At 40.4% G+C, this 22,494-nt stretch overlaps 1 protein-coding gene across 1 annotated transcript in view; it reads left to right on the top strand.

Moving 5' to 3' along the window:
• tnfrsf19 (tumor necrosis factor receptor superfamily, member 19) overlaps positions 1–22,494 on the top strand; it is a 112,058-nt gene that overhangs the window by 64,548 nt on the left and 25,016 nt on the right. Inside the window, exon 6 of the mRNA XM_051927317.1 lies at positions 19,839–20,003. Within this exon, the coding sequence (XP_051783277.1) occupies positions 19,839–20,003 (165 nt within the window). The remainder of the gene's footprint in view (positions 1–19,838; positions 20,004–22,494) is intronic.

Here is a 22,494-nt window from a genome sequence, read left to right as displayed (position 1 = left end):
ACTCCATATCTAGTTTGAGCTTTGTCCTGCAGCAGTTTAAGCTGTCCCTCCAACAAAGTGTACACTCCATGCAATAGTGTTGTGAACTTGGGAGTACCTAAGCACAAAAGTCCCAAAAACTGTAGCAAACCAGTGGAGGGATCTGTCAACCTTCAGGCTTGAGGCAAGAAATAGGAAAACAATAAATCTTTAAAAATAAAAGATATTGGTTAAAAATGCACTTCTTAACAAAAAAGTCACAAGGAGGACAAAAGGCACAGAAGGATCTGCCTTAAACAACACGGGTAATCCAAGGCGAATATGTCCCAAGAACACAAATCTGGAAGGCAAGGCCTTCTTAACATTGGCAAAACCAAGGAACTGCTTATTGACTTTCACCACACCAAAGATCCACTATGTCTGGTCACTATTCAAGGAGTGGATGTAGAAGTGGTGCACTCATACAAGTACTTGGGGGTCCACATTAATGATAGGTTGGGCTGGTCTCTGAACACAGAGGAACTATGTAAGGAAAGGCAGAGCATTCCTTTAATGTCGGAAGTGACATCCTTCACATCTTCTTTAACTCTGTGATGGCCAGTGGGATTTTCTATGCTGTGGTGTGTTGGGCTGGTAACATCACTTCCAGAGATGCCCACTGAATCAACAAGCTAATTAAAAGGGCAGGCACAGTTATAGGAAGCAATCTGGACCCCCTGGAGGTTCGAGCAAAGGAGAGAATTAAATAAATGTGAATAATGCTGCACATCCTCTCTGACATTCTCTGTGAGGACTTTCAGCCAATGAATTATTCAGCAGAAGTGTGTCTAGAAATGGTACTGGGGCTCCTTTATACCAACAGCAATATGTCTGTATAATGCCTCACTGGGACTGGGACAGCCAAGTCAGAAGTTTTCTTTCTTACTTATCTACTTATATAAAGGGCTTCTGTTAAAATTCAGTTTTCCTGCTGGGGACAAATAAAGTTGTATCCATCTATCTATCCATCCATTCATTTTCCAACCCGCTGAATCCGAACACAGGGTCACGGGGGTCTGCTGGAGCCAATCCCAGCCAACACAGGGCACAAGGCAGGGAACCAATCCTGGGCAGGGTGCCAACCCACCGCAATCTATCTATCTATCTATCTATCTATCTAAAAATTCAATAAATCCACAAAAGCAAAATAATAAAAAAAAACTCGCCAAAACCACCAATGTATTTAATGAACTACAAGGGACTGCATGTTTCCTCGGTCCCTTGATAGAAATGGACAGGTGGCCCTGCCTCCTGGGGAGCCACCCACAAAATACATGGAAAGTTATAGAAAATTCATAGATTTGTAGAAACAAAATGGTCAACAATACTGGCAAAGAATACATCATTATACCAATAATATACATGAACAACAATATTAACATAAATAAAAGAATCCGAAATAAAGAAAAAAGACAAAAAAAAAAGAAATCTGAACCCCAACTAGGGGAGGAATGCTGCCCAAAACATAAAAGCCGCTTGACAATGTACTTGACCATCTTAGGTGCTATAATAATAAAGGCAAGATTTGTTTTAAATAATATGAATAAAAATGTATTATTCAAATGATATGAAGCACATCTCTGAAGGTACCATGACCACCCTGAGTTTTAAAGGGTCTCCGCAGTATTGAATGGGGTAAGACTTACCTGTGTTACACACAAAACACAAATTCAAGACACCAGCAGAAGTCAAAGGGTGTTCTTGTTGACTAATGAGCCATACACGCCACTATTTAAGCAAATATTGGCTTTATTTAAAGAAAGAGTTCAGTAAAATTTAAAATATGCTCTTCATTCTCCTTCCCTGTGCAATGTCAGTCCAAAGTTAAACTTTATATCTCTACACCCTTGCAGTTTGCCCTTTCTTGGTAATTCTTCCATGAGAACCTATTCTTTAGCCCTTCTCTACCAAATGCCTTCATGTCAAAGTCCCGCCATAATGGGTGGCCATCTAGGTGTTCTGTCATCTACACATCCTTTTTTCATATGAGGAGTTATTGAAAATAGGCAGGAAAAGCCAGTTACAAATTTGCAAAAATAGAACCTTGCAAAGTATGTGATCGGCTAATGTCTCTTCAAGTAAAGTAGAGTGACATTCTTGGGGAAAAAACTGGTGTAAAAAATGAGAATCATTCAAGCAGAAAGCCGGATTTTGCTTTCATGAGGTCCTCTTATTGCTATCTTGAACAAGAATAGCTGAAAGGGGGGCATATTTGGGGTCTTTTAAATTTGCAGCTTGAAAACTTCTCTCAGTTACAAAACAGTGAATTAGATGCTTAAGTAAACTGGTGGAAATTAATTGGAAGTGAATTCTAGATGGAGTCCTGGAAGTACTTTCCACAAGAAGGAAACATTTGAAGCAAACTACAAAGTCGTGTACTTGAAGCAGAACCCTCAAAACCCAGGCATTCTGTAAGCCATTTGTAAGACTTCTTGTGTTCTTATGATAACCCTGCACCCCAATGACTCCGTTTATTTGGCAAATATTATTTATGAATATCTTTTGCAAATTAGAAAATAATTGATGGAAATTAAATGTTGAATTGTTTATGGGGGTAGGTTTACCGTAAAGACCAGTATTGTAAGTTTCCCCCGTGGTCTCTGGGTTAAAGAGGCAGTTCCTCCATACATAAAAAAAACTTGTTTGCAATGAGGACACATTTCTTTTTCTGTATTTTAGTTTGAAATTTAAACAAAGCTGAGGCCAAAAAAAAAAATAAAGCTCAAAACAAAACAGGGTGAGGTGCACTTGGCACTCTGGTCTATTTTTGAATTCGGCTCCACCCTTGATTCTCATGAGATATTAATTATGTAATTATGCTTCTGTTTTTGTTTTAGATGCTTGCTGGGCAGGGTTGCAGATCATTTATAGCAGCCTTTTAACTTAAATGTAAAAGTCGATCAAACAAGGCTTTTTGTTTTTGTTTTTCTTAGGTTTTTTTGTTTTGTAAGTGTGGGAAATTTTAGTTTCTGAAATGGCTGGTGGCGCAGAACTAAATAAGTGATGCATTTTTTAGAACTGGATATCAAAGATACCAGGCTAGACGATAGCCTAAGTGAGATTTGTTTATTCATGTATGGCTCATACCACAGACAGATAGATCACTGCCGTCCTTTGAAGATGGAATATTGTAATTTGCTTTGTAACGCTCCCTGAAATGGTGCTTACGCTGAAAAATAAAGATTATATCGTTTCAAAAGGATAGCATAGGAAACAGTTTTGGTTGACTTTTCCATAGTTTCATTTGAATACTTTTATAACCCAAAAGCTGGGCTGGAATTCTCCTCAGATGTGCTAATAGACTCTTAAAAGTACCAAACCGCAGCCAAGTTCTGTTTTTTTCTGCCTTACAGTTATGTCAGGACTGCACTAGAGTTAAATTGCCCTGTAGTAACCTTTCTCTAGCCTGTAAGTAATAATACATAAATACTAAAATCAATCAAGCTACTTTTCAATTCTTGGTGTTTCCCTGGTAAATTCCATGATGTTCTCAATGTTAACACAGAGATCCAGATGGGTGACGTGTGCTGCTCAGGGACGCACGTAAGACCAGCAACATGCTGTAAAACTGCAGCCTCGAAGTTTCAAGCCCATTGTCTTATCCAGCAGTGAGGATAATATAATGAAGTTGATTAAAATAACAACTACACAAGTGGTTGATATCCCTGACATGCAAGATTTGACTTATTTCATTTAGTGAATGTGGAGTGTCTTGATTTAAAAGGGGACACCTAGCAAGGCTATCTTGAAAAATTAAAAGGTTCTCTTGTCAGCAGTTGTCAGCTCAGATGAATTTGTGGAATTGTAAAAATAACAACTAACAAATAATTGCATTGTGTCTGTTAAATGACCTTATCTTGTATATAAACGTCTACACGTGGAAGTGTGTGTGTTTGTCCGACCTGGAAGTGAGTGGTGGAGTCGGTGTAAGGGCTCCACCTCCGAGGAAACAAAACTTGCTTAGCTGCTAATAACACAAGCGAGGCCAGCATGTCAGCAAAACGAAACCTCAGAAGACATTGGCAAAACGGTATCTCTTTTACTTTTCCTCCCGTCGCTAATACACAAGTGATGTGAGCACGTCGGCAAAACAAATCCTCCTAGGAGAGAGACGCCCAGAGTAGTTCCTTTCAATCACCTGACATCTCTACATTTCAATTTTTTTTCTGACAATTTCAATAGTTTCTAGGACCCCGGGCTTTTTACAGCACGGGCTTACACAGCTAGTCTTATATAAACGACTACGCATAGAAGTGTGCGTGTCTGTCCGGCCCGGAAGTGAGAGGTGGAGTCGGTGTAAGAGCTCCACCTCCGCGGAAACGGAAAACTCGCTTTGCCACTGACACACGCAGGGCAGCACGTCACCAAAATGAAACCTCAGAAGAAAGACAAAGTCACTTAGCCGCTAACATCAGCAAATCAATATCCCTTTTTACTTTTCCTCCCACCGCTAATGCACAAGCGATGCGAGCACGTCGGCGAAACAAATCCTCCTAGGAGAGACGCCCAGAGTAGATCCTTTCAATTACCTGACATCTCTACATTTCAGTTTTTTTTTCTGACGATTTCAATAGTTTCTAGGACTCTGGGCTTTTTACAGCAAGGGCTTACACAGCTAGTATATATAGATTGATGGAAATTATGAAAAATGAAAAGATGATAAAACAGGTCTTTTCAATAAGTTACAACATTTGCAGCACAAGGTATCAGGAGTATTGTGTGATTGAAGAATTAAGGTGACAGTTAAAGGTAAGGTTTTTAAGCCCGTCGTAAGACCAGTAATGATATACAGAGCTGAGAAGTGGGCAGCAGAAGAAATTACATGTGGCAGAAATGAGAACGTAGAGATGGATGTGTAGAGTTACAAAAGAGGACAGAATAAGAAATGAGACAATCAGAGGTGCAGTAAAAGTGGGAGAGAAATGTAAGGAAGTACAGGAAAGTAGATTGAAGTGGTATGGATGTGTGATGAGGAGAGACGATGAACACGTAGGCAAAAGAGTGATGGGAATTGAAGTACAGGGGAGGCCAAATCAGAGGTGGATGGATAAAGTAAAAGAAAATCTGATGGAAAAGGACTTGACTGGTGAGGAGGTGCAGGGCTGAGCCATATAGAGACGAGTGACCACCACATAGAAGTGGAAAAAGATGAAGAAGACCGTGTGCCAGTAACTGTGATGTTCGCCTTATCTGTGCAGACCCTCCACAGTTGAGGCTTCCTACTGTACACAAAATCAGATCCTGAGATTGGTGCAGAACTGTGCTAAAGAGTGGGGGGGAAAAGGGGAAAGAATTAAACAGATGATTACCAAAGAATTAACCAAATTGTAATCTTGTACCTTTTTATATCATCTTAGTTAAGTGAAAAAGGCTGGAAGACTAAATCCAAGAGTATAGCTATAAAAAAAAATAATAATAAATAAAAAAACATGAAAGACTAACAAATGGAAGATATGAGAAAATCTTACAACAATTAGGTTTTAGCAACAACCCAAACTCAATAATACATGGAGGCTAACTAGCTGCTAGAAACACCAAATGGAGTAGAGTAGATTTGCACTGTAAGTGTTAATTCAACACTGGCGTGTTTTTTCTGTTGGAAATTGCAAAGATATTTTTTGTTTGTTTAGCTTCTTCATGAAAAATATGCAAAATCTCATGAAGACGTTGTGCTGCAACTGTTTATGAAAAACAAACATGCGGTAATAAGACTGCAAAGAGATGACATTAATTTAGAAATGACTGATGTGCTTTCTTGCGTAAATCTGACTTTTTTTTTTTTTTTTTTACATCACTTCTGTATCCATCACCAAAGATTGTCATATAATAATAATTCTTTACATTTATATATCGCTTTTTCATTTCACAAAGTGTTCTCCACACAGGAAGTGATCCCAAGATCTCCGTACTGCGAGGCAGCACTGTGCCAGCTGCGTATTATGCAGTTCTTGTATCTTGTTCTTCTCATCTGTGTATTTCTGATTGGAACATTACAGTAGTTTTTCTTAAGACCCCGTAGAAGTGTCTTGCTGCAATCAAAAGCCTATAAAGACATTATAACAAAAAAAAAATGTAACCTGGGCCTGAGGATGACTGGATGAGCTGAATAAGTGCCAGCCTTGCTTGAGTACACCCATGCAGACATACATACATCCATCCATCCATCCATTTTCCAACCCGCTGAATCCGAACACAGGGTCATGGGGGTCTGCTGGAGCCAATCCCAGCCAACACAGGGCACAAGGCAGGAACCAATCCCGAGCAGGGTGCCAATCCACCGCAGGACACACACAAACACACCCACACACCAAGCACACACTAGGGCCAATTTAGAATCGCCAATCCACCTAACCTGCATGTCTTTGGACTGTGGGTGGAAACCGGAGCGCCCGGAGGAAACCCACGCAGACACAGGGAGAACATGCAAACTCCATGCAGGGAGGACCCGGGAAGTGAACCCAGGTCCCCAGGTCTCCCAACTGCGAGGCAGCAGCACTATCCACTGCGCCACCGTGCCGCCCGACATACATACATCTCTTTTGAAATTAATGAACATTTTGGAGCCATGCATGACTTGGTGAGTCAGTCTTCCATATTACAGGTGTATATCTACTCCAACCAAGTTTACTGGTCAGCTTCAGCTTTCGTTTGGCCCAGTTAGTACTCTGCTTAAGCACAGAATATTGCAGCCAACGGAGAGGCTGAATGTATATCGGGTTATTGTGTACCATTCAAATTGGAAACCACATACTGTGAACACCCCTAATATTAAGGACTTAAAATCTGTCTTGTTTTTTTTTTTTTAAGGCGGGGGGGCTGTCCAACCACCCATCCATGTTCCAATCTAATTCACTCAGTTGCAGAGCTGTGAGTCTGTCCCAGCAGCACTGGATGCGAGGTGAGGACCAGTCTATAACTGGATCCATCTGCCTTAATCAAAGGATCAGTGTCTGTGTGTCGGTCCAGTTTCTGTGTCTCAGTCATTCCAACAGATAATAATAATTAATAATAATAATAATAATTCATTACATTTATATAGCGCTTTTCTCAGTACTCAAAGCGCTATCCTCACAGGGAGGAACCAGGAATCGAACCCACAATCTTCCACAGTCTCCTTACTGCAAAGCAGCAGCACTACCACTGCGCCACCTGTGAGGACAGATGGCACATGGCTATTACAAATCCCATGCCAAATGGCATATAATGGAGACGTAAGCACTGCAAACGTTAACACAAATGTTTATTACTTAGATTTCAGTCCATCTTGGACTTATAAACATTAAAGGCACTGGATACACTGTGTTCGTAAAATGGATTTTTCTAACAGCTTCACAGTGGCGGCTACAGTAAATTTTACAAAATGATCTCCTGGAAATCTGTCCAATGTCTGAGTTTTGTGCCAGGCTCCCTGCGTCCTCCAACTCCATCCTCATTTTATTTCCTTCACTTCCTCAAACCGCGAGAGGATTACCGTCCATTGACATCTTAATTTCATGTCTCAGCCCTTATTGTTGCAGGATATGTATGTACGCGGCCCATTATACAAACAGCTTTTTGGCAAAAATAAAATGTGACAGAGACAATAAGAAAAAAAAAGCACCAGTCTCTGTGTTTCCTCAAACTGGCATCAGAAGAATCCAACGTTATTCAAATATTCTTAGTCATGTTCATTCTTAAACAAAAGGTCCCTTTTTATTTTTTTTTCTTTGGTTTTTCAGTGGCATAAATCCCAGCTTAATCTTGAATGTGGAGGCCAAAAGAATATTTGCACTGCAGTACAAAGCCCGCTTTGAATGTGAGCATCTGCCTCAGTAATGCTTAATTATTAATCAGGAAAATATACAGGAAGTATTGGCACTGTTAAGGTGAGAACATGGGGGGGTGGGGGGGGGGTGGTGGGGGGGGAGGGTTAGGCAGGGAACAAAACCACTGGTTTTGTCCAATGAGAATCGAAAGGAATAAAAAATAAAATAAAATTCACCTTTAAGCCAATGTAACACAAAGTGCGATGGCCTGTCCCTGACAGTAGGTCAGAATGAATAGCTCCTCTGGCACTTGGCGGCTGCAGTGTTAGCAAGAAGGACCTTGTTGCTTTCTTTTAGTCGTAGGAAACGGGAGGCTAGTGTCCGTACTGGCAGCTTCGATCACAAGGCAGGAACAAACCTTCATGGATGTGTTTTTTATTCGCAGTTATCAGTGTCATCTATTAAAAGTGTCACAGCCACACAATCGTCAATTTGTTTTGGAGGAACCCTTCCTGTATGTGTTGCTTGTTTTCTTGTAGTTTCAGGAACCCGGGCTCAGTTCTTGTATTCAGAACACCATGTTATATTAGAGCAATCAAATTACTTCACATGCATTCGCAAATTTCATTTCTGTATGCCTGTCAGCAATCCATATTATCTAATTTCTAATCCCTCCTAACAGATTTTACCGCTAAGCATCAATATTTGATAAGCTACGAAGTACGGCTTAATTACTAAGGCGCTGGCTTAGAAAACGCAAGGTCACAGGTTCAGTTCCTGCCTTAGGCTAACTGTGTGACCCTAAATAAGTCACTTAGCCTGCACGCCCATGTTTAAATTCTGAGAAGCAGTAAGGTGTGTTGTAATTAGCACTTCAAAAAGAAAAACACAACGTAAGATATTCATGTGTCACCACTCAGGACTACCGCTGCCTAAAAATAGTGATTTGCAAAGTAGCTTCTTTTTAAGGAGGTACTGTTATTCTTATTCTGTGGTGGGCTGGTGCCCTGCCCGGGGTTTGTGTCCTGCCTTGAGCCCTATGTTGGCTGGGATTGGCTCCAGCAGACCCCTGTGACCCTGTAGTTAGGATATAGCGGGTTGGATAATGGATGGATGGATGTTATCCTTATTATAACTCAATCGAATACGCTATCCATTTCAACAGAATAAGCAAAGTGATTTTAATATACTGCAGATATGAAATGAGGAAACTGCTGGACCTTATTTTGTACACAGAGTGGGCATTAGGGGTGCACTCAGCCTGATATAGTCACATCTCTGTGTTGGGGAGTCAAGTGCTGGTTCAAAGAACAGAGCTGTGAATTAATTTTAATACAGCGATACTACTGAATTAACACAGGACATCGCTTTGGACCCTTTGAATTCATGCCATGACACATTCAGGGGGTTTGTGCATCAGGTGAAATATTAAAACTGAAACTAACTAACTGACTGAAGGAACTGTGGCCATTATCCATTTAATGAAATGCACTTACCCGGTGTTGACTTGTGGCGACTTAATATTCTTGTTTAGTGTATTGAATGTACCCATATGTGAGAGTGAGCCATTCAGAATCACTAGCATGTTCAACATAAATAGCACCAAACTATGAAATAAGAAATTAAGACTATTTATTAAACAAAACGGTAGAAACCTCAAACATTCCAAGAAAAAATGTTCATCTTTCCTGCTGGGGCCTCTCTACACAAAGGTGTATCTCTATAGACAGCAGATGCCCAGCATCAGATTCTTTCTGTCCTCTCCACTGTCTTTTTCGACTGCCCTTATTACACAAGGCATCGGTTATTTCTGTTTCTGTCTTTAGGTTTGCTGACAAGGGGCAGCCATTTCTACTTGTAAGGTGTAAGGTCACTTCTGTGGTCAGTGGACACTTTGTCTTGCAACCATCTTGGTCAGCATTACTCTCCTGATCATCGATTTTAACTTGAAGTGCGATGATCCACAGTTTAAAGATTTTCAGTGTCCCTGCTGTACCCAAAGGGGATACTGACCCCAACCTAAGGCTGTTTGGCAAAGATCAGCCACTTTGACTTCTTTAAGTTGATCCTCTTCCTCTTTTACAGCCAGATCACCACTCCTCTCCATCTATTCTCTGTCTGTCCTATAATTAAGTGCACTTTCTATCTGTCTATCCATCTATCTCTGTACAGTGCATCCGGAAAGTATTCACAGCACATCACTTTTTCCACATTTTGTTATGTTACAGCCTTATTCCAAAATGGATTAAATTCATTTTTTTCCTCAGAATTCTACATACAACACCCCATAATGACAACGTGAAAAAAGTTTACTTGAGGTTTTTGAAAATTTATTAAAAATAAAAAAACGGAGAAATCACATGTACATAAGTATTCACAGCCTTTGCTCAATACTTTGTCGATGCACCTTTGGCAGCAATTACAGCCTCAAGTCTTTTTGAATATGATGCCACAAGCTTGGCACACCTACCCTTGGCCAGTTTTGCCCATTCCTCTTTGCAGCACCTCTCAAGCTCCATCAGGTTGCATGGGAAGCGTCGGTGCACAGCCATTTTAAGATCTCTCCAGAGATGTTCAATCGGATTCAAGTCTGAGCTCTGGCTGGGCCACTCAAGGACATTCACAGAGTTGTCCTGAAGCCACTCCTTTGATATCTTGGCTGTGTGCTTAGGGTTGTTGTCCTGCTGAAAGATGAACCGTCGCCCCAGTCTGAGGTCAAGAGCGCTCTGGTGCAGGTTTTCATCCAGGATGTCTCTGTACATTGCTGCAGTCATCTTTCCCTTTATCCTGACTAGTCTCCCAGTCCCTGCCACTGAAAAACATCCCCACAGCATGATGCTGCCACCACCATGCTTCACTGTAGGGATGGTGCCAGGTTTCCTCCAAATGTGACACCTGGCATTCACACCAAAGAGTTCAATCTTTGTCTCATCAGACCAGAGAATTTTCTTTCTCATGGTCTGAGAGTCCTTCAGGTGCCTTTTGGCAAACTCCAGGCGGGCTGCCATGTGCCTTTTACTAATGAGTGGCTTCCGTCTGGCCACTCTACCATACAGGCCTGATTGATGGATTGCAACAGAGATGGTTGTCCTTCTGGAAGGTTCTCCTCTCTCCACAGAGGACCCCTGGAGCTCTGACAGAGTGACCATCAGGTTCTTGGTCACCTCCCTGACTAAGGCCCTTCTCCCCTGATCGCTCAGTTTAGATGGCTGGCCAGCTCTAGGAAGAGTCCTGGTGGTTTCGAACTTCTTCCACTTACGGATGATGGAGGCCATTGTGCTCATTGGGACCTTCAACGCAGCAGAAATTTTTCTGTAACCTTCCCCAGATATGTGCCTCGAGACAATCCTGTCTCGGAGGTCTACAGACAATTCCTTTGACTTCCTGCTTGGTTTGTGCTCTGACATGAACTGTCAACTGTGGGACCTTATATAGACAGGTGTGTGCCTTTCCAAATCATATCCAATCAACTGAATTTACCACAGGTGGACTCCAATTAAGCTGCAGAAACATCTCAAGGATGATCAGGGGAAACAGGATGCACCTGAGCTCAATTTTGAGCTTCATGGCAAAGGCTGTGAATACTTATGTACATGTGCTTTCTCAATTTTTTTATTTTTAATAAATTTGCAAAAATCTCAAGTAAACTTTTTTCACGTTGTCATTATGGGGTGTTGTGTGTAGAATTCTGAGGAAAAAAATGAATTTAATCCATTTTGGAATAAGGCTGTAACATAACAAAATGTGGAAAAAGTGATGCGCTGTGAATACTTTCCGGATGCACTGTATATATAAAATCCAATGTCTGTTTGTCTGTCTGCTTTTCACGAGAGAACTACTTAACGCATTTAGATTGGGTTTTTTCTATAGTTTGCATGAACATTCTGGTTGATTTTGCGACTTCTCTCATCATGCTAAGAATCATAGTTCGCTTGCAGGAGTGATATATTCACCCTGATCCGAGACAGAGGCTGCAGGCCAAGGGGAGAGGGAGCATGACGTCAGGAGTCGGGTGGGGTCCTCCTCACTCTCCTGTTTCACTACTACGCGGGTGGAGCCGTGGGGGATGGCTATTCTGTAATGAAGTACTCTATCCTATCTTATCTATTGTGTGAGTGTGTATATATGTACATATAGTGTACTCAAGAAATGAATGTATAAAATAACACATTTGCCAAATTTTGGGCTCATACTCTGAATATTTTTATTTTAACACAGTAATTATTAAAGCTCAAAATATTTTACAGAGTAGTATTTTTTTTTTTTTTTTTTTTTTTTTTTTTATGGAAGAGATTTTAAAATGACTTGAACCCCTGCAATTTATATCAGGCAAAAAATACACTGAGTTAGTCTTGTAAATTGTGACAAGGTCTGAGCATATGGCAGCTATAGAGAGATCTTGGCCCACTGCTCCTTGCAACAAAAATTTAAAATCCTTGATAGCCTTAGGTTTATGCTTGTTGACTGCCATCTTCAGACTGAAGGCTGAGAGGACCACTACAAAACACTGATGTTGTGTTTCTGCAACCATTTTATTGTGTTGATTTTGATGAATTGTAGCACTAAGCACAGTTAAGGTGATATCCTTTCAATGCTGGATCTGTAGAAGCATTTTTAGGAACTGAGATGGCAGCCTAAAATCCTAGAGCATCTGATGTGGCAAAGATGTTGTCACCCAAGGTCCCGATGTGCTTGGACCAGGTCAGGTTCTTTGTATGTGGACAATGAGGTATGTAAAACCGCTCATTCTCTTCACTCAGGTGCTGTTAACTCTAAGGAGGTGATAGTGCCTCTGCTCCTTTCTTCAAAAAATCCACAATCCACTCCTTTGTCTTGCTGACATTCAGGAGTAGACTGTTGTCCTGACACCAGCGTGACAGAATCTCCACTTTGTCCAAGTACGCCTGCTTGTTATTGTGAGATATCAGACCTACCACAGCTATGACGTCAGCAAATTTGACAATGATGTTTGAGTCCGGTGCAGCCATGAAGTTATTTGAGTAGACGGAGTACGGAGAGGACTCAGAACACAGCCCTGTGGAGCCCCTGTGTTGAGGATGAGGAATGATAAGGTGTGACCACCCACTTAAACCACCAGGGGCCTAGCTATCAGGAAATTAAAAACCCGCCTGTGCAATGAAGTGCTCAGAAAACCACAGACAATGCTGTAGCAGTGCTACTTAAATGGACTGCAAATCCCAACAACACCAGGAGTACTGCGTCATCGTTTGCTGTGAGGGCTGTTAGGTGAAAAACGAGTGTGCTAGTTTTAAAAGTGAGCCATAAAAAACTGACACTTTCGCCATCGGTGGGGTCTTTTTGTTTCAACGCTTCACTGCACAACTGAATTACAATTAGACTCGTCGGATTACATTTCAAATCCTTGAGCTTGGTGATGAGCTTAGAGGAGTTTCTTGTGTTCATTCCAGAACTATAAATAACACATGCACATAATCCCCTCTCCATTTGTCCAGGTGGGTCAGTACGGTATGTCCTAGGTCTGTTAATGGTCACTTCCTGTGATTTGGCATTTTTATTTGTCATGGCCAGAAGGGGTGGAGCTGGAGGAGGGACAGAAATGACTCCAATCCTCTTCATCCAGGCCGTGATCTTCTTCTCTAGAGATGTAAACAACTGCACTTCTTCCCTTCCCCGATGTGCCTTTAAATCGGCTTCCTTAAGAGACTTGCGTCATTTTTCTTGTTTGTAATTTATATATGCATATTAATACAAATATATTTACAAAGATATGCATGTGTGTGAGAGAAGAATGCACACTAACTTCCCATGCAGAGGTATTCCTACAGTAAACCTGTTTTGATACGTTACTGTAGAGTTCACTTGTGAAACAGGAGATGGAATTAAATGAATTTTTAAGAGCTGGGGAGCCCTGAGGAAACAGCAGCACGACTAACAATTATTATTATTCTTCTAAAGTCAGTAAGTGGGATATTTCAATGTCTTCTTGTTTCTGTGCCTCTCAAAGCTAGGGGCATTCATTGATTAACAAGCCACAATAATTACATTTTCTGGGTCTCAGAGCCCAGCACAAGGAAAGAAAAAAAAATGATTAAAAGGAATGTGGCCTTTCTGTTCAGCAGACATCTTTTGTCACTTAACAGCGAGCAGACATGAAAGATGTGTGCTGTGCGTCAGCAAATCAGAATTTGTCTTGTTACTTTTTTTCTCCCATATTTAAAGTCCTTTTTTTTTTTTCTTCTCTGTGCTCACCTTAATTGTATTTAGGCTGTTCATTTTCTACTCCTGTTGTGCCCATTGCCTCCTGTGTATTTTGAATATGTTGTGATTGTAAAATATTATTCCACATTGCGTTTTAAATCCTTTTTTGATGGTGCTCATGAGTAAAGACAATAAAAAGTGATATCATTACATAGAATTACTGTATTGAAATGAGCTACAATTTTGGTCATGGGTACACAGTGAGGAATTGCATTGAGTGTGTCTGGGAACATCTGGGCAAAGTCTCAATCTGTCAGTCCATTTCCTAGATGTGCTTTATCCATTTCTAGACCTATGGGGAGTCAGGAGCTATCCTGCCAACACAAACAGCGAGGCAGGAATCACATGGCAGACGCCCTGCAAATCAAATGACTATCAAAATAAATGAAGAAAGAAGTGGACTGGAGAACTCTTTTATATAGAAATATAGACTAAGATATAATCTAGTAATGAATTGAACATACTAGCAGAAATGTTCAGAGTACTTAACAAAATACTATGTTATTTTTGCACCTATTGATTCCTAAAATAATTATATAACCATGTGCAGCATTATCCACAACAGTTCACATAGATTTCCTGACTGCGTTGCATTTGTTCATACTTTATATTCATATTGTAGATTAAACTTTGCTCAGACTTCTTCTTTGGATTCTCCACTGAATGCTCATACACTGCACAGACAGTGTGCCTTCCAAATCCAGTTGTTTCCAAAGGTACTCAACATCCCATAATCCAAAACTTTTTTCATTTGCTAAACGTTCTTCATTAGTGGTGGCTCTGAGGCTAGGGAAGGTTGCTGGTTCGAATCCCGTAAAATGCCAAAAGTGACTCTGCTCTGTTGGGCCCTTGAGCAAGTGGTGAGAAAAAAGCGCTATATAAATGCAAAGAATTATTATTATCTAGCGATTTAGCAGTTCAATTTAAAAAGTCTCGGGTTCACATTCCCACTGTGGTTCACTCTGTGATCCTGAGTAGGCCACCCCATCTGATCCACATATTATATTATATTATATTATATTATATTATATTCTTTCTGTAGTTGAAGTAGAAACCTGGAAAACCTTTAAGTGTCTGGATGAGATGTTGGGTCAGCTTAGCTATCAGCTGAATAAATGAGCCTGATAGGCTGAATGGTCTCCTCTTGTTTTGTCAAATGTCTTATGTTCTTTGGCTTGCGGCCCTGAATGTGGAAAATTTTTATATAAGATAAGCGCAGACTTCTCCCCATCATCTTCATCATGGGGTCAGTGCGAGCTCCAAATGTTATTTCTGTCAGTTATTAGAAATCATGTGTTTATCTGTTTTTCTACCCAGCCTGTTCTTGTTTGCCTCAACAGTGAAGGGTCCCAGCATTCAAACAGGTTATTTGTCTGGCGGAGTTGGATTTGTATTATAAACCAGTTACATCAAATGAATTATATTTATAGAATTAATAAAAGTCAAACCTCCCTCCCAAGATACTGGTGCAGTAAGACTCCTTAAACACATTTAGAGAGTTCTGTTTAATGGAATGAGAGTTTTTGGAATCCAGGCTTCCTTAAAGAATTCTGCCTCCTCCTCCTCCTCCCTCTCACCCTTAGCGTGATGATGGCTTGTGTTTTAGCAGGGCTGTCTGGTGGGTTTTGCTTGGATCGCTTTCCAAGATTGCTATTCTGAGGGCCCAAGTAGACCAGAGATGTACTCTGATTATGCATTCCTGTGAGACAATGGCATTTGTTTTTACCTTTCATTCAGTTACATAAAAGCTGTATTGTTCTCCTAAAAACATATACACAGAAAACTCCCAATTTATTTAGTCTCGTTCATGGATTCTGTCTTTTATAGGTTATGCTTTGATTTTTTTTTTGTGTTTTATGAGGTTTTTTTTTTATTGCACAGTTTAATTCCTGTAGTGGGCTTTATGTAGTTGAGGAGTGCAGACACCCCTTGAATTTCATTCACTTTCTGAAATGGGAGTGCATTGTCATTAGAAGTGAGTCTTGGGCTTGAAGCCCCGTAGGCTGTGTGAGGGCTTGTTGGGACAAAACTGACAGCTTTTACGGTGTGCAGATGAACAGATGTTCATCACAGCAGCGAGAAGGGCTTTTTTGTTTTCTTTTCTGGACAGGGTGTCCCAGTAGCCCCAAAAAATGATTTGAACCTGCCTCCGTTAGGTTGCCAATTTAGAGAATGCCGTGGCCTCACTAAGGCATGTTATCTAAAGTCAAGTCAGGTCAAATTTATTGTGATGTGTACTCAGTACAATAAAATTCCTATGTTTGATAAAAATACAATGCAAAAAACTGTATACACAGTTATATACACTCTGTATTTACTGTTTGTTATGTTACAGTATTGTTCTTATGATTGACTGTTCAGCACCTTTATGACTAGTGGGTAGAAACTGTTCCTGAATCGACTGGTACAAGTGCCAGGGCGGAGTAAGAAAAGCACCTGTGTGGGATAGCTGATAATTTTAATATGATATGCCCTGAAGAGACGCCAGCTGGGTGCTGGTAATATTCTGTGCCACCATCACCACTCTCGTAAGTGAGTGGCATTAACAAAAATAAGCTGCTCTTGTAATGGTTCAAACTGGAGAGGTGAATACCTGCCATCAAATCCTTTTGACTAGCAGAGCGTTAATGAGCCTTTTGACTGTAACATTATGAGCTCCATTAATCATTAATATATTATTTGTTGAAAAAAACGTTTCAGCCTGAACATACAGTATATACAAATATGGCAATACTGAAACTGTCTGAAATTTTAAATAGACTGTTAAATGGACTTCTGGCCATAACACCCACTTCTACTACCACGGCAGAGTAACACAAAAGAGGTCAAAAGCTATAAAAAAGGTGCCATAAGATGAGCGTCGGCAGAACATAAAATTAATCTCAAAGATGGTATAGCCACCTTGAAGCCTGTCTGGGCCAACCTAAACTACCAGGGTGGGGTGGATTGTCCGGTTAGCTACCAGAGTAGTTTAAAGCAGGCGTCTGTTCATCTCTCATCCCCTCAGACCCTACCATGAATATTGGGTTTTTCACATTATTTTTAATTTTTGGACACTTTTTTTTCCCCAGTAGATTACGAAATTATAGTTGTTGATTACTTTTAACTTTGTTTTAGTAACCTCACCGTTAATCTGCATCCAGTCCTGCAGGCAGGTCCTCCAATTTACAGGGAAACCTTGGGGTTGGTGGCAGGATTGGCAATCCATCTGCCATAAAAAAAATGTCCCACTGTTCCAGTGTGGTGCTGAGGTGTCACCTGTTGCACAGCTGCACTCGGGTCCCAATCCGGTAGGTACGTCGTGTGGTGGGTGCAGCAATGCGCTGCTATCAGCGCATGCCCCCAACCTCTAAAAGCATACTGCTATTTTATTGTTGCATGCGTCACCATTTTGTACGCTTTGCCATGTAGCGTTGCCCATGTTGTTGTTGGAGACATAGTCCATTGCTAGCCACGTGAACCCCCCAGTGCTGCAACACGTAATGTCATCGTGCAACACTTATTGAAGACGATGATGGTGCATTAAGAACCACTTTGAGATAATTTTACAAAACTTTTTCAGCTAGGGTGAAGTTTTTCTTAGTTTATTTTCTGACTTTTTTGCAAAGTTTTTCTTGACTATCCTTTTATATTTGTTTTGGCTTTGTCACACATCCTTCTTGATTTACACGTTAGTAACCCCTGCCTGTTCTTTAAAAAAACATTTGATTCTGCTCCTTTTCATTTTTTTGTTTTCAGTTTCCTTTTTCCACTGCGCAGACACCTTATTCGTCTAAGGCACGGGTGTCAAACTCCGGTCCTGGAGGGCCGCTGTGGCTGCAGGTTTTAATTCTAACCCCCTTCTTCATTAATGACCAGTTTTTGCTGCTAATTAACTTTTTTTGCCTTATGTTTTAATTAAGTTGACTCCGGCCCCTTAGTTGTCTCTTTTTCATTAATTGGCAGCCACAAAACAAGCCACCACATGACCAGCTCATCTGTGTCCATTACACAATATCTGAAAATAAAGAAAAAAATCAACAGTTTTGGAAGTGTCTGCTGTGGCAGAATGAAAGCCACAACAAGCCATGGAATTAAATAACTGGTTTAATTAACAGTGAGAATGGGCAACTCATTAAGAAATTGGTTGGAGATTGAAATCCCAGTTTAGCTGGTCATCTCTTTGCTCGTTTCACATCTCATTCCTGTTTGGCTGCCATTTAATGAAGCAACGAATCAATTCAGAGGACTGAATCCTTAAAAACAGGGCTATTAAAATAAAGGGAAAATGAGTTAATTAGCAGTGAAAACTGGTCACTGATTAGGAAAAGGGTTAGAATGAAAACCTGCAGCCACTGCCGCCCACAAGGCCTGGAGTTCGACACCCCTGGTCTAAGATGATTTCATTACACTCTCCACTTGAGCTTTCACCCCAAACTCTCCTTCTCACTCCAGACCCATTTAAACTCCTTAAAGTCATTCAGGACCAAGTCCGGCAGATATTTGTGAGGTCAGGGGCAGCTCCTTTCAGTGGACCCTGATGTCCTTGTTGGATCTCGGATGCCTCTCAGCAGCCCGGTTCTTAAGAATGACAACATAGCCCAATATGTTCTCACATGGATATTTGTGCCCTTAAAGAGTTTGGATGAGCGAGTACGGCTACCCACAAGCCCTCCAGGGTCTCGCACTTGAACAAATAGTCTGACCATGTGCTGCTCCCTATCGGTTTGAGAGTCTTGGTCCTGACCTCTTACTCTCTTCTTAGATTGTTAACAGTTCAAGTGATGCTCACTCTTATTTTCTGGAGGATAATTGCATGTTGTTGCCTCAACTTTCTCTCTTACTTGTGCTGGTGTCGCTTTCTGTTGCCTTTACAGAGAACACATCACCATATTGGGGTACACTGCTCCAGAACGCCTGTATGAGAATGTTAGAGAATATGTAGGACCCCGTCTGCTGGCAGTGAGGATCTCTCACTTTCCTAGAAATCTCCTGTGGGATTTTCTCATATACTAATGTTTGGTAAAACAGTGGTTAGAATTTGCAAGCTTCTTAGGTTTGAACCACAAGCCTGGCCAATATCTGTATAGAATTTGTATGTCTACATGGATTTCTTTCACCAGGAGGTACTTTGTTTTCTTCTTACCGTATATCCTAAATACGTAGGTGTGTTTGGTTAGTTGGTAATTTTAAATTGGGCCATTGTGAGGGTATATGTACATGTGTTTATGTGCGGGACCCCCTTCCAGGGCTGGTCCCTGCCTTGCGCCTGGTGCTGCAGGAAAGACTCCATCCTCCTGAGACCCTGAATAAGAATGACATGTCACATATTCACGCATTGATCCTCCTGCCCCGTATTTCTCCATTTCATGATGCAGACAGTTAATAGTACATTTACTTATTTGGTTGACGCCTTTATCCAAGGCGAATTACAACATTTATAATACAACTGGTTACACTTCTTTGGGTTTCCAATTGGTTGCACAGGCAGGTCATGTGACTTGCTCAGGGTCGCACAGTGTCAGTAGCGGGATTGGAACTCACAACCTCATGTAACCATTACATCACACTTTCTGCCTATATACTGTATAAAATAACAAGTTAGTGCCCACAAAACTAAAACTTTGCTTGAGCTAGCAATGGGCACAATGAAAAACTTTATCCTTGATACAAGTAATAACTTTCAAATGAATGATACCACAGTACTTTATAATTTGATACAGTGTTTCATAATTGTGCCTCTGATAGGACCACAAAGCTGCTGCTGGCTTTATTTTACCCGATGTGCCTTTACATCTCATGATTGGCACCTATTGTATCACGCTTATGCTTTCGATTTTGTTTTCCATTTTCCAGGCAGTAACCGAGTGAACCTAATCAGGATTCCTTCAACGGAGTCGAGTCCCCGAGATACAGCGCTAGCAGCGGTCATCTGCAGTGCACTAGCCACAGTCCTGCTAGCTCTCCTCATCCTCTGCGTCATCTACTGCAAAAGACAATTCATTGAAAAAAAGCCAAGCTGTAAGTATTACTGGTTTTTGATTCCTCCTTTTCATGTTCCTCATTCTCCTAGGAGTGTTCCACTGGCTAGGACTGATGACAGTATGTGGTTGTGTGCGGACATTAGAAGGAACAGGGGCACACCTTTTAAGCCATTGAGGTCCGGTCAGTGCACTAGTTACAAATGGAGCCAGCAAAGAACAGTCCGTGTGAGATCTTAAATTTAATATACAGGGCCTTATCAGCGAAAAAGCAGAAGAAAATGCAAACCCTGCAAAGATGTGACGTGCAAACTCACTGCGTATTCAATATTCATTTGCTTCTCTTCTTAATGGAGACTGGTTCCTTATTTACAGTATGTCTGCCCTTCAAGTCACTGAAGCAGCGAGCAAAATGTGTATAGGAAAAGTCAGCCTAGACATGGTAATGATAAAATAATTTACATAACACACAATCAATTGACATTAAGCAGAAGTTCCTCTCTACTGGAAGAAGTTACGGCTAAAATAAGTAGAGTCTGGACTTTAAAAGATGGCCCTGGATTACAATCGGGCCTGTTTCATTTGACCTGAATGTAGACCTTGATGACTGAGGCACACAGCAAGCATTGAAAGAAGACAAAGTGAGCTCTCTAATCGTCCCTTCTCATCTGTCTTTCATTTTGTTTATTCAGCATATTCTTTTGTTAAGAGAACACACTGAGATCTGAAAGAAATTTCATCTTTTTTTTTTGTTTTAAACTGGAGTCTACTTTAGTGTCCCGATTTTTATCCCACGCAAGTCTTCCATAAAGAAAAAGAATAATTAGTATGAGAAATAAAAATTATGTTTTGATAAGGCAATATGGTCATTTGTTAAATTCTTTAAAATGATGAGATGTGCACAAGCGTGCATGAAAAATATGGTTTGCTTTTTTTCTACATTTATATAAATCAGTCTTAATGTTCAGCCAACTCAATTCTGGTCTTATATTACAACCTCTCTAAGCAGAATAGAATATAAATAAATAGAGGTATAAATATATAAGGGAAGAACCGACCAAAACTATTTTTTTCTATTTGAAAAAGACGATTTTTTTTTTTACAGATATGGAAGCAGTTTCAAGGAACACTAAAGAAATTGCACACTTTTTCTGATCCTTAAGTCCCCTTCCTTCTCAATAATTAGCGACATTTAACTGTATGAGGGAGGGTTAGGAAAATGATTTAATTTTGTATGTTACTAATGTCATTTTTGTATTATAATATACGAAGCATTTAATTTTATGTGTATGTTGTTTTATTTTGGAGTTCAATAATGGGATTGAAAACAGAAATTTGTTCTGATATACTGCACTTTTAACATTGATTACTCAATTTTTTTTTTATCTATCTATCTCTATCTCTACATATCTATATTGTGGAAGACAGCCCCCCCGTCCACAAACAGACAGACACCAAATGTCCAAAACACACACGTTTATTGCTGTTCTCTCTATACAACCCCACACAATGCTCTATTAGCCAAACTCTGTCCCTTCTTTCTTTCTCTATCCTCGATTCCTTCTGCCGCCTCTACTCCTCTCCTCTCCCCACAAACTCCGTCTTCCTCCTCCTGACTCCGGCTCCTCTATTGGAGCTAGGCGGCATGTTTTATAACAACCCGGATGTGCTCCAGGTGCTCTGTGACGATCTTCGGGCAGCACTTCCTGATGTGGCGGAAGTGCCGCATGAGCACCCAGAAGTATCTATCTATCTATCTATCTATCTATCTATCTATCTATCTATCTATCTATCTATCTATCTATCTATCTATCTATCTATCTATCTATCTATCTATCTATCTATCTATCTATCTATCTATCTATCATTATTTATAATCCTGTCCTCACAAGCATGCCACTCTCAATGATGTATGCTAAGTTTTTATTTAAAAAATTAGTTTGTAAGCAGTCTGCACCTCTTCGACTAAAACAGCAGTTGCTCTTTACAAACTGTTTTTGTCTCACTGCAGTATTAATAAAAACCTTACCTTGATCAAAAATTATGATCCTTGCTGAAAAATGTGGTTTATATATACTTTTCAGTATGAATATTCTTGTGAGCTCATTGAATTCAGTATTAAGATACACGCATACGATTCAAACTGATGTTACTACATTTAAGACAAGAAACTGACAGACGCCCGGTGAAAAGTGTAAAGAACAGATCTAGTTGGAAACCTCCATTTAAAAGGTAATGAAAAGTGAGTAGATTGAACAATATGCACACAAACCTATGGCAAAAACAAATGTTATCTGTATTTACAGCATATGGCTCTTACAATAATTACAAAGCCTTTTACAGAAAAAGAAAATGACCAAAAAGGCTACACTTCTGAAAAATTTTATTTTTTTGTATAAAATAAACAAGAGTGGGATAAACAAAAGGAAGAACACATCAGAAAAGAAAAGAAGCCGAAATCCCTGCAGCCCGCCTCGGTCATTCTTGACCCCATGTGTACCCTTGGGGGTGGCTCGCCCACTTGTTCCCCT

Source organism: Erpetoichthys calabaricus, chromosome 4 (genome assembly GCF_900747795.2).
Source record: "Erpetoichthys calabaricus chromosome 4, fErpCal1.3, whole genome shotgun sequence".
Lineage (NCBI taxonomy): Eukaryota > Metazoa > Chordata > Cladistia > Polypteriformes > Polypteridae > Erpetoichthys > Erpetoichthys calabaricus.
This window is presented reverse-complemented; position numbering and strand designations above follow the sequence as displayed.